We start from the raw sequence: 14,186 nt of genomic DNA on the forward strand, positions 1-14,186 counted from the left end.
GCCAGAGTGTTTGCAAATCCCTTTCAGCTTTGACCTTTAATTGCCCTTTATTCTTGCCTTTCAGCCCTGTACATTCATTCCCTCGCTGAGGAGTCCTGTCCTTTATGATCACCAAGATGTGCATTCAAGTCTGTAACAGAGCCCAGACAGCTGATGGGAGAGGTGGCACAGGCCTGCACTGGGGTTTCTCATCTCGGTGGCAAGGACAGTGGCACACAGAGGCATTACATTGGCTTCCGAGTCTAGATCTATAAATATATTTATTATAACAAGAACTTAACAATAAACATATACTATGTACAACACCGTTACAGAGAACCCTGTTTTATGTCATTCACAGAAATAGCCAGTTTTGCTCCAGTGTGATAACTGAGGAGAGAACAGGATTTCAGTGTCGTCTGTGTTGAGTCTCGCTGACCACTAGCACCTCCTTTGGAGGTAGACGCCCACCAACGCTGACATGGCCCTGCCCCAGGCAGTTAGACACTTGTGCTCCAGTCCTTGGGTTCACGCTTGCACCCTGTTTGACATAAATACTTTAAATGACATACAACGTATGTAGTTTTGTGCTTATTACTTTTTAAAAGAATAAATAATAATATTAAAAACTGCATAACGAAGCTCGGTATCTTGTCCAAGTGGGAGCCACACTTGTAGTGCTAGAAGTTGATGCCCGACATTGGGACTTTGTGTCATTAAATACTGAAAGATGGAGAGCGTGTCCTGTCCTTTTCTCCTTATAAGTGGTTTTTATGATGAAATGACGGCAAGTCGACTTACCAGGTATAAAAATGGTAAATGTGTATTTGGTACCAACTTCAGCGAAACAGCACAGCAGTGGCGGCTGCCTCCTTCGTGCCCTGGAATGGAAACTGGTCACCACGTGAGGTTTGAGGGTCTGAGGACTAGAGGGAAGGCCTTCCTCTGTGAGCCACGGGGTGACCTCCCTTCTGGCCCCCCTGCTGGGGTTAAGCTGCTACTAGAAGAGCGATTCTCCTCTTGCCCCTCAGGCCTTGGCTGTCACGGCTCGTCTGAGAAGGCTGTCCCCATCCTGAGAGCTCTTTGTGGCAGGTGCCTTAATATATAGCTATAAATATCAAAAATAGTCTCCTGTGCTTTGTAGACATGTATTCTCCCTCCTTCCCTTCCAACCTGGCCTGGGTCCTCAGCTTTACCTCATGGAGGGAGCTGAACTGGTATCACGAGCCAGAACTGGTTTCCTTCAGGAGCAGAGTTGTCTCTCTATGACAGTGCTTCCACGAGGCACGGCTTTTACGGGGCTGTCTGGGAGTTACTTTTTTCTAAAAATAAAACGGGGGCATTCACCCCCCACCCAGGAGAGATCCTCTATTCTGAACATAGAAAAATTAGAGCAAATGCCCCACTCTGGCACTACCTACAAAGAGCTTTGGGAATTCCCGCGTTATCCCTCTCGTGGCCGCCTCCTTCTCTCGGTACTTAAAAATAGCCTTTTGTTTATCAAGAAAATGCCTTGGAAATCTAAATAATTCATATGGGATAAGAGAAAGCTAGCACAATCACCTTGTCCTTCTCCAGCAAAAGCATGGTAGGAAACCCTGTGAAGGGACAGACGGTTCTCCCTAGCTGTCCCCACGGCTGCCGCCGCTCCAGTCACATCTGGCTCCGCAAAGAGCCTGGACTTATCTTCGACCCAGTGGGGGACCAGCAGCCTCCTAGGCCTCGGGCCCCATACATAGTACTGTCCCTTGTTTTCCCTCGGCCACTGAAAGCGTAGATTGGTTAAAAACAAAAGTAGGAATCAAAGTGATAAGGACACTTTGATCTTATTCCAAGAGAGCCTGACGCCTAATATTGTCATAGGATAACTGATCTATGGTTGGCTGGGGATCAAGCTTGCCCTGCAGGAAGGAAAAAACGGCTTCTCTCTCCCAGTTGAAAAATATGTGAAACTATTGCACCGGGCAGAGTGAGCGCCTCCGTTCAGAGCAAGTGCCTGTGCAGGAGCCCCGAGGCCCAGCTCGCTCGCTCGGTCACGGTTCCTGCTGCCCGGAGGCTACTCCCTCATTTTCCCCAAAGGCGAGGATGATTTCCTACATTCAATGTAGACGGTATTCAAAATGTGTAGCGTAGTGAGTTCCTTGATTGTGTTGGTCGGCCTCTTATTGGTGTTGCTGAAAGTTGATCTTTGTGAGTAGCATTTGCCTCACCAGACGTGTCTGTCCACAGTCTCGGCGTGGGCTTTCCGCTGATGTCAGCCGCTTTGAATATATTTCTTTATCACGACGCAGCCGTGTCTGAACACGGGGCAGGGCATGTGGGGGAGGAGGGCCCACGTGTTGGTTGCAGGCTCATAGGCTTCCATGTTGCCCAGGGCAGGCCCCTCACTGCTAACAATGCCTCCAGTTGCATAAATCTTGCCATCGAGTACCACAGCACTGTCAGAGAAAGCGAGGAGAGACTTAGCCACTGGATTTCCACCTGGGACCTGGAGATAGATTCCCGGCACCCTGTCCTGTCGCAGGCTGACTCTCCCCTTTTGCAAACGTCATGTGGGGTCTTGCTGCTCTTCTTTGCCCTCTGACCTCAGCGGGGGTAAGAAAAACACCTTTCCTCCAGGACCAATCAGGACGCCATGCTATACTACCCTCCAAGCTGTGGCCAACACTGATGCATACTGGGTGTCCCAGGACCTGCCCGGCTGACTCAAGTCGGCTGGGAGATGAGCAGCCTCTGTGTACAGGTGCTCGGCTCAGTTCACTGGGTCTCTATGGAGCACCTTTTTGGTGTTGCTGGGACAGAGCCTTCCTACCACTCAAATCCAGTTGGGAACATGACGCGCCGGAATGATAGCAGACAGGATAATAAGGAGCTAAGTTGTAACTGAGCATCAGCCACTCGACTGGGAATTTCACCCTTGCCCAGGTGCTCGGAGTCAGAACTTCCTGCTGTGATTCCTTCACACGTGTGACCTGAAACTGCCGCCCGCCCGTGGCTGCAAGGGCCCGGTGTGCTCTCTGCAGCGTCACGACGGTGGCCCGGGCACCTTCCCTGTGCCACACTCACGGGCTTGGTCAAGCTGTCTCGGGCAGCTCTCTGCTCCTCTGCGCTTACTATCTCATTGCATCCCAGCTACCCCTTCACACGGATGCCAAATCTATGCTTCCAGCCCCGAGTTCTCTCTCATTTCCGCTAATGGCCATTTCTTCTTGGCTGTCCCCTGAAATTGAACAGAAACCCTTCCAAAGTCTCCACCCATTTCTGAAAATCTGAGCCTGGACAGAACATGTGTATCTAGACGTCCTCCCAGACACTGAAGCCCCCAGCTGTCTCTCTCGCAGCTCCATGCCGTCTGGGCCCCTCACACTTCTCCCCTTGCGGCATATCCTTTCCCTGCTTCTCGTGCAAGACCCAGCTTAAATCTCCCCTCAGGCATCGTCTCTCCGTGCCCACACTCCGGCTGTCTTTATCACGGGGCAGTGTTGTCAGAGCTGCCCTGCACACGGCCACCATGCAGGATATGTGACATGAAAGCAGGGCTCGAGAACTGTAGCATCTTCATACTAATAGGAACTTAGCACTCATCTAGTCCAAGGGCGTGTTTCATAGGTAGACCTTCCCCAGAGAGGGGAAGTTATTTGCCCAAGGTCACGTAAGAGGTCAGTGGTAGACTGTGGCTTTCCTAGCTGTGCCACACAAACAGGAGGCACTCAATAAATGCTTCATGCTCTTGCCACACCGAGGATTCAGGGATCACCTCTGCACAGGTACAAGATGTCTTCAGGAAGGCTCTGTTATGGAAATGCTGCAAATGGGGTCTCTGCGGTTCCCAGTTTTTCCCTAGTTCCTCTTAGTCCAGGAAAGGGTGGGGCTAGAAGAGCAGGGTGTGTGTCTCACTGCCCAGGGTGGTTAATTTTTCTGGGCCAGAGCGCCCAGGGAAGCAGGCCACACTCCGACCTCTACCTCTCTCTTCCTGCGGGGGCTGGTCTGGGTGTGTTTCTACCCAGTCAGCTGCGGGACTCCGGGGCAGCTGTGCCTTGTGCCTCACTGGCTCCAGCTCCAAAGAGCCATCAGGATCATGCGTGCCATCAGGGCACTCCCCCAAAAGCCACCTGTCCCATGTAGGGTATCACACAGCTCTGGCCTGTTGCTGCCTCTCGTCTGTGACCGGGCAGGCGGTCCTGGGGGGAAGCTGACCTCATAGCACCACCCTCACCTCTCACTGAGAGAAGGTGTGGCCTTAAGGACCTGGGGCCGGTGTCTGTAGGAAGCCCTTCCTGTGCAGCTTGGAGGCGGGGTCAGCTGGAGCCACAGGGTCAGGCTTTTGGGGCGCTTCACACTCTGCATGAACACCCACACCCGCAGCTGGCGGAGGCTGGTGCTGCTCTGGGCCCAGGCACCGCCTTGGTCATCGGATGGTGGTCAGTCATCATGCACCAACCCCTCCCGCTGTCCCTTCCCCCGCCCTCCTCCTCCCCAGCCCAGCCTCCTCACCTGCAGAACTGGCGAGAGTGATTCATGTTGGGACCCGCCTTAATGTTCCCTTTGTCAGGGTCATAGATGGTGGTGGCTCTGGCATAAGCCCCACCCAGGATGAAAACGAAGCCATTGAGGGTGACGGCGGGAGCGTACTTGTTGTCTGCAAGGAGAGCGGAGCAGGCAGGCAGGTCAGGGCCCTCTGCTGGGCCCCCTCCCTTCCTCCATCCCAGCAGGCCCTGCAGGGGACGGGAGCTGCAAAGACCTCCAACATCACTGGTTGGCCCGAAAACAAGGCTGGGGCCAGGAGCCACCTGGCACGGACCAGCTTGCCCTTTGTCCAGGTAGTGGGAGCTTCAGCTGCACCTGAGCTGGGGCCTCCCCTCCCCTCCCACCCCCCTGGATTGGGTCTGCAGAACGCTTGGGCTCAGCCCGCCCTCTGGGTTTGGGAATATTGACACCGACTAGAGCGATGAGGTGGGGCCGCTGCCCTGATCCTGGGCCGAGGAGACAGCTGGTTCTCACCAATCATCGGGGACTCGATGAAGCTCCATGTGTTGGTCTGTGGAACGTAAGACTGGAGCACGCCTGCAGCTCGGCCCGCCTCGTTCACGCCCCCGAACACGTAGATCTTGCCTCCACACACTGTGGCTGCTGCCGAGTGCACTGCCTTGGGCAGAGGGGCCACCGCCTCCCATTGGTTGGTGATGGTGTCGTACCTGTTGAGAGGGGAGAAGAAGAGCCAGAATCAGAGATGGGCCTCATGCAGGGCAGGGGCCCCAAGCAAGACAGCAGACACGGGGGAGCCCCACCACCCACTTCCTGCCCTCGGTGTAGCCTGAGATCACACAGTGGAGGGCACTTGGGATGAATCACTCAAGGCCACCCAGGATCTAGCCCAAACCGGCCCTCTCAGCCTCCCTCCTGAACCTCAGGGGGGCTCTTGTCTGTCTGTGGAAACCTCTATCAGCTCCCCAGCTTCCGGGCCTCTTCAGCCCTCTCTGTCCAGCTCAGTCCTACTCTTTCATTCAGCAGCCCGGCACTGGGCATCTCCTACATACCCAGCCCATGGGCTGGAAACTGGGGAAATAGTGGCCTGGACCGAGGAAGGAGGTGGGAACAGAAGGAGAGGTAAACTGGTAAGGTTCAGCATGACTTGATGTCTCATTTCAGGGAGTCGCTGAGGGTGCCTCAGGGTCTCTGGCTTGGGAAACTGGCACTACTCATGGGACAGGGAATCGAGGCGGGAGAGTTTTGGGGAGGAGGAGGATTTTGGTTTTATTCATGGGAAGTTTAAAGTATCTGTGGGTAACAAACTGGGGATGTGCAGGGGCAGTTGTTATTTAGGTCTGGATTAAATACTCAGCTTTGGGATCATGGGCACATAGATGGAAACTGAAGATGAGGTAGTTCACAGGGAGCGTGTGGGGTGAGGATGGGTTGAGGACACTGAGGAGATGCCGACCTGTATGAGGGGAGCTGAGAGGAGTCCAAGAGGAGTGGTGATGTGACAAGAGGCAAAGCTGCAGCACGGAGGATGTGACAGGAGGTCAGGAAGTCCCCAACAGGTCACTGGTGGTCATGTCAAGGGCACCATATGTGGAACGGGAGGTGCAGGGCTATTTGTGTATGGAGGAGGGAGCGGGAAGCCAGGCAGTGGAGCTGGCTGGTGGAGACGTCTCTTGGATGAAACTTCACTGGGGAGATGGACAAAGAAGGTGGGACTTAGAAAGGACTATGGAGCTAAGAGGGGTTTTGCTGATAAATGTTTAACAACCAGATCTCCAGGGAAGAAAGTCCTGGTGTGTAGCATTTGCTGATTTCTGTAATGTAAATCCTCTCATCATGGCTGATTTCAAGCTACCAATGGGACATCATTGAATGTGGGGTTGGGAAGAGATGCGCAGTAGTGCCCCAGGATACAGAATCTCCCCCCCGTACAGATGCAGTGGACACATACAACCTCCAGAACATAGGCAGCAGTAAAATGTAGTAAAAAAATTAGACAGTGATGAGTTTTGAGTATGGATTACCTTTGTTTTTAAATAATTTAATTCTAAGTTTATATGACTTAATTTTTAATAATCTCTGTAGCTAACAACTGACTTGCAGAGTTCCTGAAGATTTAACAGTGGGCTCTAATGAACCAGTATGAACCAGCTCCAGCACAGCATGGGTTTTATTTTAATTTGGGGGGAGGAGTTTTAATTATGTTTACATGCTGATAGGAAGGAGTCCAAGTGGATAAGGAACGATGAACTATATATGAAAGAGAGGGGAGAGCTGATGATGGGAGGCTCCTGGTAGCTGGATGCAAATTGGATCCAGAGTAGACAGGGAAGTGGTGGCCATTTAGGCATGAGAGAGAAAGGCAAGGATGGCATGAGCATAAGGACATATGCAGGAGTGATGGCAGGAAAAAGAGAGAGTTCTTGATTGATGGCTCCATTTTCTCTGTGAAGCAGGGAGTCAAGTATTGGAGGAGTCTGTGGGGTAAGAGCCTTGAGGAGAGAGGTGAAGATGGGAGACGCACACTCTTGAGAGTGGGAGAAACAGCTGACAAGGGAAACACAAAAAATTCCCTGCACCATGAGGATCCAGTAGAGGTTGGAGGACTTCAATACACAGTGGGGCCAATCTACAAGACCGTGTGATTTTCTCCACCAGCAATCAGCCCCCAGAGGGCAGGCGTGGTGATGGTAAAGGGTAGGATTGAACAGGCTTGACCAGATCTCTAAGATCTGTGGTGCAGGACAAAGTAGCAGAGTCAGAGGATGGAGAAGTGATGGAACATGAGTTCCAGGCAGGGCAGGGAAAACGTGAGAACAGACACAGCTGATGGCAAGAGTAGACTTGGCATTAAGCAAATGGGCCACTGAACCGGGATCTTTGAGGTCTTTCTTAGTGGGGCAGCTGTGTCTCTCAGTTGTTCCCTGAGGGCCACCCTCACAAGCATTCACTCTGGATCTTCCATCTATGGCTCACCACGCTGTTCACTGCTCTTTCGTGGGTTCTGGACCCAAGGCGGGGCCTCCGCCAGGGGCTTGCTGCACCACCACACTTGGGATTCTCCCAGCACACCTTTCCCGGGAAGCACACAGGGCCCACTTTTCCTTGTGAGCCTCCTTGGGGCATGAGCCATTGCATGGTCACAGCTCGGTGACCCAGGAAGATGGTATCTCCTAGCTGGTGCCCCTGGCTGTGAGACGTCCAGCTCTGTGCTTGTACAGACTCAGGATTTGAGAAGAAGCTCAAGTACCTGAAAGGGGAGCAGGGGCTGATTCAATTAAGCCCCAAACGAATGATACGTGGCTAATAGGCAATGGAATAAGTGCCTTTTTGGACAGTGTCAGAAGTTCAGATATCTGTTTTTTAAGCCGATGTGGCAGAGATCCAAAGAGCTCCTGCAGAAGGAGCTGGGAGACAGTGGAAGATTATGTGGCTGTTAGTCTTCAGGCTTTCGGTATAATGGCACATTCTGCCAAATGTGAATTTCTTGTTATTCCAGGTGGCTGATTGCCAAGCCACAAGCCCTCCCGTCAGCTCAATCTGTCAGCTTCCTGCTTGAGAAGGATATGCTAATGACATGCAAATGACCCCGCGGAGTGCGGCGCTCTGCTATCATTTATCCAGTAACCACAGCTACTGCAATATATTGCTATAAAGTATTAGACCCAGTTATTTATATAATGATATAATACAGGTTTGTCTATTACACTGTTGTTTTAAACTATAATTATATAATCTTGCTCTAGTCCTGCAATACAGTAAGGTAATTATAATGCACTATACATCTCATTCATTATCAATATAAGAGCAATTTGTACCATTAGTGCTTCCTGGGGAACAAAGTGTCCTCGTGTCTGTCCCCATTCCCCCGACCTTCCTGTCACCCTGAATTCTCATCATTGCCACTGTGTGGCACAGAAATTGACTTGACCAAAGGGGGTCTAGCTATGCTCCTTGGGAAGCAGTGGGCACCCCTTCCATGTACCCTCCACCCAAGAGTCTTCAGGTCTGTGTCCTGTCCATACAAGGACGGCTGACAGATCCCAGTGGACTAGGGAAGGCCTCAGGGCACCGTGTCCTGGACTGCTCCTCCATCTCCTGGGCTTCCCAGGGTGGTCTTGCTCATTCTGTGTCCCAGCTGATGTTTTGCAGCGGAACAAAGGCCTAGCCAGCTGCCAGGGCAGGCTGGTACAGGCTGCTCCTGGGCATTGGTGAACTGCTCCTGGGCCCAACAGGAGTGGAGTTTGTTCCCCTTCTTTGTGCATTTGATCCTTGAACAAATCCCTGTATTTATCAACAAGTTTGCAAAATGAGTAATCAGCATCTTAGGAGATTAAAAATAGCTGACAAGAGCAAGACAGGATGACAGATCTCGCTCAGTTTACTCCTACATAGAAAATGTCTAATTTTCGTGTGTTTATAGTGGATCACAAACGAGTGGAACCTGGTGCTTCTGGAAAGCTTGGGGAGTGATGGGTGTGCAGTGGGTCCCACTGAAGGCTGTCGGCATCAGGGCTGAACCAGGTTCAACGGCAGTATTAATATCTTCATAATCACACGGGGATTCTCCATTATCTTCAGATCAATATGACAATTAAATGTTGTTACTGAGCCATCTCTGAGCTCCACTTGGGGGAGTTAAAAGCCCACAGTGAAAATCCAGAGCCTGTCTCACTCTGAAACCATCTTTGCCGTAACATTTATCAAGTGTCCAATTAGCCTTTGAGGGAAAAATACAAACTGAGGGGTTTGTGTGGCTCTACCGGAGAGAAGCTGTCACACGGGAAGATGTGCTTTTCCACGGCAGCTGATGACGGGGGCCGGGGGGTGGGCCAGGGTGCGGGAAGAATGTGGGGAAAGGGCTCCGGTGACCTGACCCGTGACCCCCTGGGTTGGAACTTGGGGCCAGTTCAGCCTAACTTGTCACTCTCTGGGGCACTAGATTCTCCGAAAGCAGGACTGCCTGCAGTTTCCCCCATCCTGCTGCTGACTCACAAAGCTGCCTGAGCTCTTTCTACAGTTTCCCTCCAAGGTGTCTGTTCTCTGCATGATCCATTTCCCCGTCTCAAAGGAAAAGACTGTTTCCACCCAGAGAAGCGCCCGCCTCCAGCCTATTCCCCTCCTGCCTACACATGATCCCTCCACTAGGTGCAGCCAGCTTTAAAGGGCCGAGGGGAGGAAGCCAGCCTGGAGCTTCCAGCAGAGGGCAGGCTTTATACACATGACTTACATTCTAGAATTCTAGAGAATTCTAGAGGGTTGGCCAGGCCTGTGTGCAGTGACCCTTCCCTGGGTTACATGCAGATTTCCTGGGATGTGTGGGAGGGAGGGAGGAAGGGAGCTCCCTCGTGTGTCACCTCCACTTGGCAGGAACATGAAGGCACAGCCACTGGCGTGGTGCACATTTGGACCATTGGTTCCAGCTTAGCCCTACATCCCAGCCAGTCACTGGGCTGCTGCTTCCGGTCCCAGTAAGTTCCCTAACTGCCTGGTCAGGGCATCCAAGCCCATCCTGTGTTTTTGCACCATTGGCTCTCATGCCTCCAGCTTGTCTGGCCCCCTGAATGGGACAAGAGTGTCCCGTCTTGGTGGCTGGGCAGTTGTTACCCTTCCTGCTTCTACTCCACCATCCCCGGTCCTCTCCCTTTGCTGTGTGTGAAAAGCCTGGGACTATGGCCTTTAAATGTCCAGCCTCAGGACTTCCCTGGTGGCGCAGTGGTTAAGAATCTGCCTGCCAATGCAGGGGACAACGGGTTCGATCCCTGGCCCGAGAAGATCCCACATGCTGCGGAGCAACTAAGCCCGTGTGCCACAACTACTGAGCCTGCGCTCTAGAGCCCACGAGCCACAACTACTGAGCCCGTGAGCCACAACTACTGAAGCCCCCGTGCCTAGAGCTTGTGCTCCGCAACAAAAGAAGCCACCGCAATGAGAAGCCCGGGCACCGAAACAAAGAGTAGCCCACGCTCGCCTCAACTAGAGAAAGCCTGCTCACAGCAACGAAGACCCAACACGGTCATAAATAAATAAATAAATAAATAAATAAATAAAAGTCCAGTCTCCAGTGGGTCTTAATTGGGTGGGGTTTGGGGAGGAGGAGTGATGTGCTTTTAGCTCTCGGGGAATGTGAGAGGACGCCCCTGTCGCGACTGTGGCCTCCTTACCTCTCCACGTGGTCCACGTTGCCTGCCACGCCAAGTCCCCCGAGGGTGTAAATCTTCCCATCATAGACAAGGCTATTGTGCCGACAGCGGGGGACCGTCATCCTGGAGACGAGGTTCCAGTTATCGAGCAGGGACATGTAGCACCAGACATCGGCCAGCGTCACCCCTGATTCCATCCCACCTGTGGGCAGTATGGGAGGTCCAGAGAGTGGGCAGGGAGTGAGGAAGGGCCCCAGGCTGGGCAGGTGCAGCCCCGGGGGCAGGAGGAGAAGGCTTCCCCTGCAAAGTAGACACTTGTGGCCTTGGCCTTCCTTAACCCTGGTGTGGGGAGAGGCCCCCTGGGGAAGTCTGTGCCCGGTCCCCAGCCCAGCCCTGAGGGGCCTCACCTGAAAGGTAGATGTTGTCCCCGGCACTCACTACACTGAAGAACTCGCGGTCATAGAAAGGCAGTGAGGCCAGGGGGTACCACTTGTTGTTCTGCGGGTTCCAGCAGGTGACAGCCACCAGCGAGCGCTGGGTCATCCCCACCATCTGACGGCCCCCAACCAAAACGATGACCTCGGCCACACCTGCAGGGACACGGATGGGCACCCTTGGGATAGCCTGACACTGTGTCAGCATCTGTGCCTGGCGCCTCCTTGGGGGACCACCCAGAGCTGGGCTGACGGCATGGCGCCTGCCTTCGGGGGTTCGGGGCATATCCCGCCGTACCTGCTGAGAGGCGGGGCCGCGTTCGGGGCGTCTGCATCTCCTGGCGGGCGTGTGGCAGCATGTGGTAGCGTTTGGCCTCGTTGACCAGGTCCCGACACGCTTCTGATGACTTGATCAGCTCCTCGTTGTCAACCACGTTGAGCAGGTAGCTGGGGTGGATGAAGGGGAGGCGGACCACGGCCAGCAGCTCCGCCGAGTACTGCGGGGTCAAGGAGACATGGGATCTTCTTAGATTATAAGGTGGCGCCGCCTCTTGTGAGTCGTGTTGAGAAGGAAGAAGGGAGAGGTGTGGGACTGGGCAAAATGGATAATTCGAGTGTGCGTTTGGCTCGGGAGTGTCGACACTGCTCACCCCAGCCTAGGCAGAGCTGACGGGCGCTCCCAGCAACAGGAGGCGAGGAGGGAAGGAAGGGGAAGGTCTGACCCTGGGGTGGACCATCCATTGGTCTCTTGAGCACCTTCTCCCTGCCTCCACCCAGGTGGTGGGCCTCCGCTTCACACCAGGCTGCGGCGGACTGAAATGAGGATCCTGATCCTTGACGAGGTGGGGCAGGAGCTCAGGAAGGGGTGGGAGGGCCCAGGAGAGCGGATGGTGATCATCGAGCTTGCGAGTCATAACCATCAGAACCTGTGCCTCCCCGTCACCGGCAAACCCCTTTCGTGGCATCCCATTGGACCCCCTCACCTGCATTAAAGGCTTTTCATGGACTGATGTGAATCTCCCTCTTGTCTGGCAAACTCTTTGCTCATCACTCTATTTTCGTTTCATCCAACAACTAATTGGTGACCACTCTTTGTCACACATTGAGTGTGCTATTGGGGGTGCAAAGACCAATAAGACCTGGTCCCTGACCTCCAGGTATACACAGCTTAAGGGTGGGGAGAGGATCCATCGCATAAAAGGACTCTTCCCAAAGCAAGAGTCTAGTTAGGGGTTGTGGGAGTGCAGGAGAGGAGGCTCCCCAGAGTGGATGCCATCTGAGCCTGGTGTGGAAGGATTGCCAACTTTTCCAGGCCTAAGGCGGAGCGGGGGTGGGGGGGTGGGGGGGGGAGGGGGAGGAGGAGGGATTCAAAGCACACGCAGAGGCATCGGAGTGTGAAAGAGAGTGTTGCATTTGGGGGATTCTATGGAACTGGATGCAGAAGGCTTCTGTTAGGCGTTGGGCAGCAGACAGGGAGAAATGAGACTGGAGAGGTCAGCTAGGCACTGGCCTCCGCTGACCTCCTGCCTTGTTTGCCAAGGGCTGTGTAGTGTTTCCTGCAGAGTGGATGGGAGCACCCATGAGGGGTTTTACTTTATTTATTTTTATTTTTAAAAGTTTTATTAAAAAATTTTTGGGGGGGCCGTGCCACGTGGCATGTGGGATCTTAGTTCCTGGACCGGGGATTGAACCCGTGCCCTCTGGAGTGAAAGCGTCGAGTCTTAACTGCTGGACTGCCAGGGAATTCCCTCGTGAGGGGTTTTAAACAGAGAAATTACAGGACCAAACATGCTCCTAGGAAGACCACCAGGTTGCAGGGTGGGAATGAATTTGGAAGGAGGAGACTGAAGGCAGGGAAACCTCTCAGGAGATGACTGCAGTCATCCTGGTGAGATCAGGGGCCTTGAATGGGGGGAGAGAGAGAAGCTGGCTCTCGTAAGAGGAGGCACAAGTGGCAGTGGTGTGTGGCCAAGTGGAGGTGGAAGGTGTGGGAGGACTCTCAACTTCTGCCATGGGTAATGGGCAGAACTGAAATAAGGAACACAGCAAGATGTGTAGGTCTGGGGGTGTATGAATTAGAGGGGCTTGGGGGACATGGGCTGGAGGTGTCCAGTAGACAATCAAAGGCAGAGGTCTGGGCTGGAGACAGATTTGGGCATTGTGATGGACGGTGGTGGTCATTATTACAGCCGCCCAACCTGACTTTCTTCCTCTGAAAATGAATCTTGCCCCGTCCCCGCCTGATCAGTCAGAGGACCGCCTTCTCCTGGGCCCAGTGGCTGGGGCGGGGGTGGAGAGCCATCTCTGCATCCTGTATCCACCCAAGGCTGTGGATGCCCGCGCCCGCCCCATCCCTCCCTCCGTCATGCCTCTTCTTGTTCCACACGCAACAAAGTAGCCCCTGTCATGTGTCGCTCAGCTGCCTCAGCTGGTTCTGGGCTCCCGCCTCCCTGACTCCGCCCTCCCATTTGCTGCTCTCTGGGGGGACTTTGAGCTCTCCTGGGAGCTACCTGTGTGTCTGCACTAACTGCCGGGGGCGCCTCACACGTTAGAACCAAGGTGATGCCATTCTAAGCAAGGCCGTCAGCCGGAGATCCTGCCGGGCTGTGCTTGACTTCCTGTAACTCAGGGGCCCTCCTGGGGACCCTGCCCTCTTTTCCTTCCACCCTGGACTCCGGCTCTGATTTCTTCAGCTGTCCCCCCTGAGGCACTCGCCCTCCCTCCCATCAGGCGAGCAGTGGTTTCCTGTCTCCAGCGTGGTTTCCACTTGTCCAGGTGCTCTCCACCCTCTCAACAGCCAGAGCACGGGTGGGGCTCCTCCTGCTGGGTCTGAGCTCACGGGAGCCCAGGGCACCCTGGCTCAGGCACATGCTTCTCTCCCTGCAGGGCCCTGGTGCTGCCCACCTGGCCCTGCGGCCTCTCGGTTGGCTTGGGTCTCCTTCAGGTGTAATGCCAGCCCTAGAGAACCCTCTAGTGCCTGATTTCTCATCTCTCATCCCCCTTCACCTCTCTGCACCCACGGGAGCTGGTCCAGCCCCCCTACCCGGGCCTGCTGGCTCTCAGATGCTCCCACCGCTGGTCAGACCAGGCAGCCCTGCCTCCGCTAACTTCCTGGCCCCTTGCTCCAGACACCACCCCTGTACTG

General features: G+C 54.0%; 1 protein-coding gene across 5 annotated transcripts in view; it reads right to left on the reverse strand.

Moving 5' to 3' along the window:
* Positions 1 to 241: 241 nt before the first annotated feature.
* Positions 242 to 14,186, reverse strand: part of KLHL29 (kelch like family member 29) — a 311,889-nt gene continuing 297,944 nt past the window's right edge. For all 5 annotated transcript variants that reach the window (XM_082358424.1, XM_082358423.1, XM_082358422.1 and 2 more), the window contains 6 exons: positions 11,340 to 11,538; positions 11,015 to 11,197; positions 10,629 to 10,809; positions 4,981 to 5,174; positions 4,474 to 4,618; positions 242 to 2,417 (listed from right to left, as the gene is read on the reverse strand). In XM_082358424.1, the coding sequence (XP_082214550.1) occupies positions 2,234 to 2,417; positions 4,474 to 4,618; positions 4,981 to 5,174; positions 10,629 to 10,809; positions 11,015 to 11,197; positions 11,340 to 11,538 (1,086 nt within the window). In that variant the 3' untranslated portion in view covers positions 242 to 2,233. The remainder of the gene's footprint in view (positions 2,418 to 4,473; positions 4,619 to 4,980; positions 5,175 to 10,628; positions 10,810 to 11,014; positions 11,198 to 11,339; positions 11,539 to 14,186) is intronic.

The sequence above is a fragment of the Balaenoptera borealis genome (assembly GCF_965194805.1).
Source record: "Balaenoptera borealis genome assembly, chromosome: 15".
NCBI classification, from domain to species: Eukaryota; Metazoa; Chordata; class Mammalia; order Artiodactyla; family Balaenopteridae; genus Balaenoptera; species Balaenoptera borealis.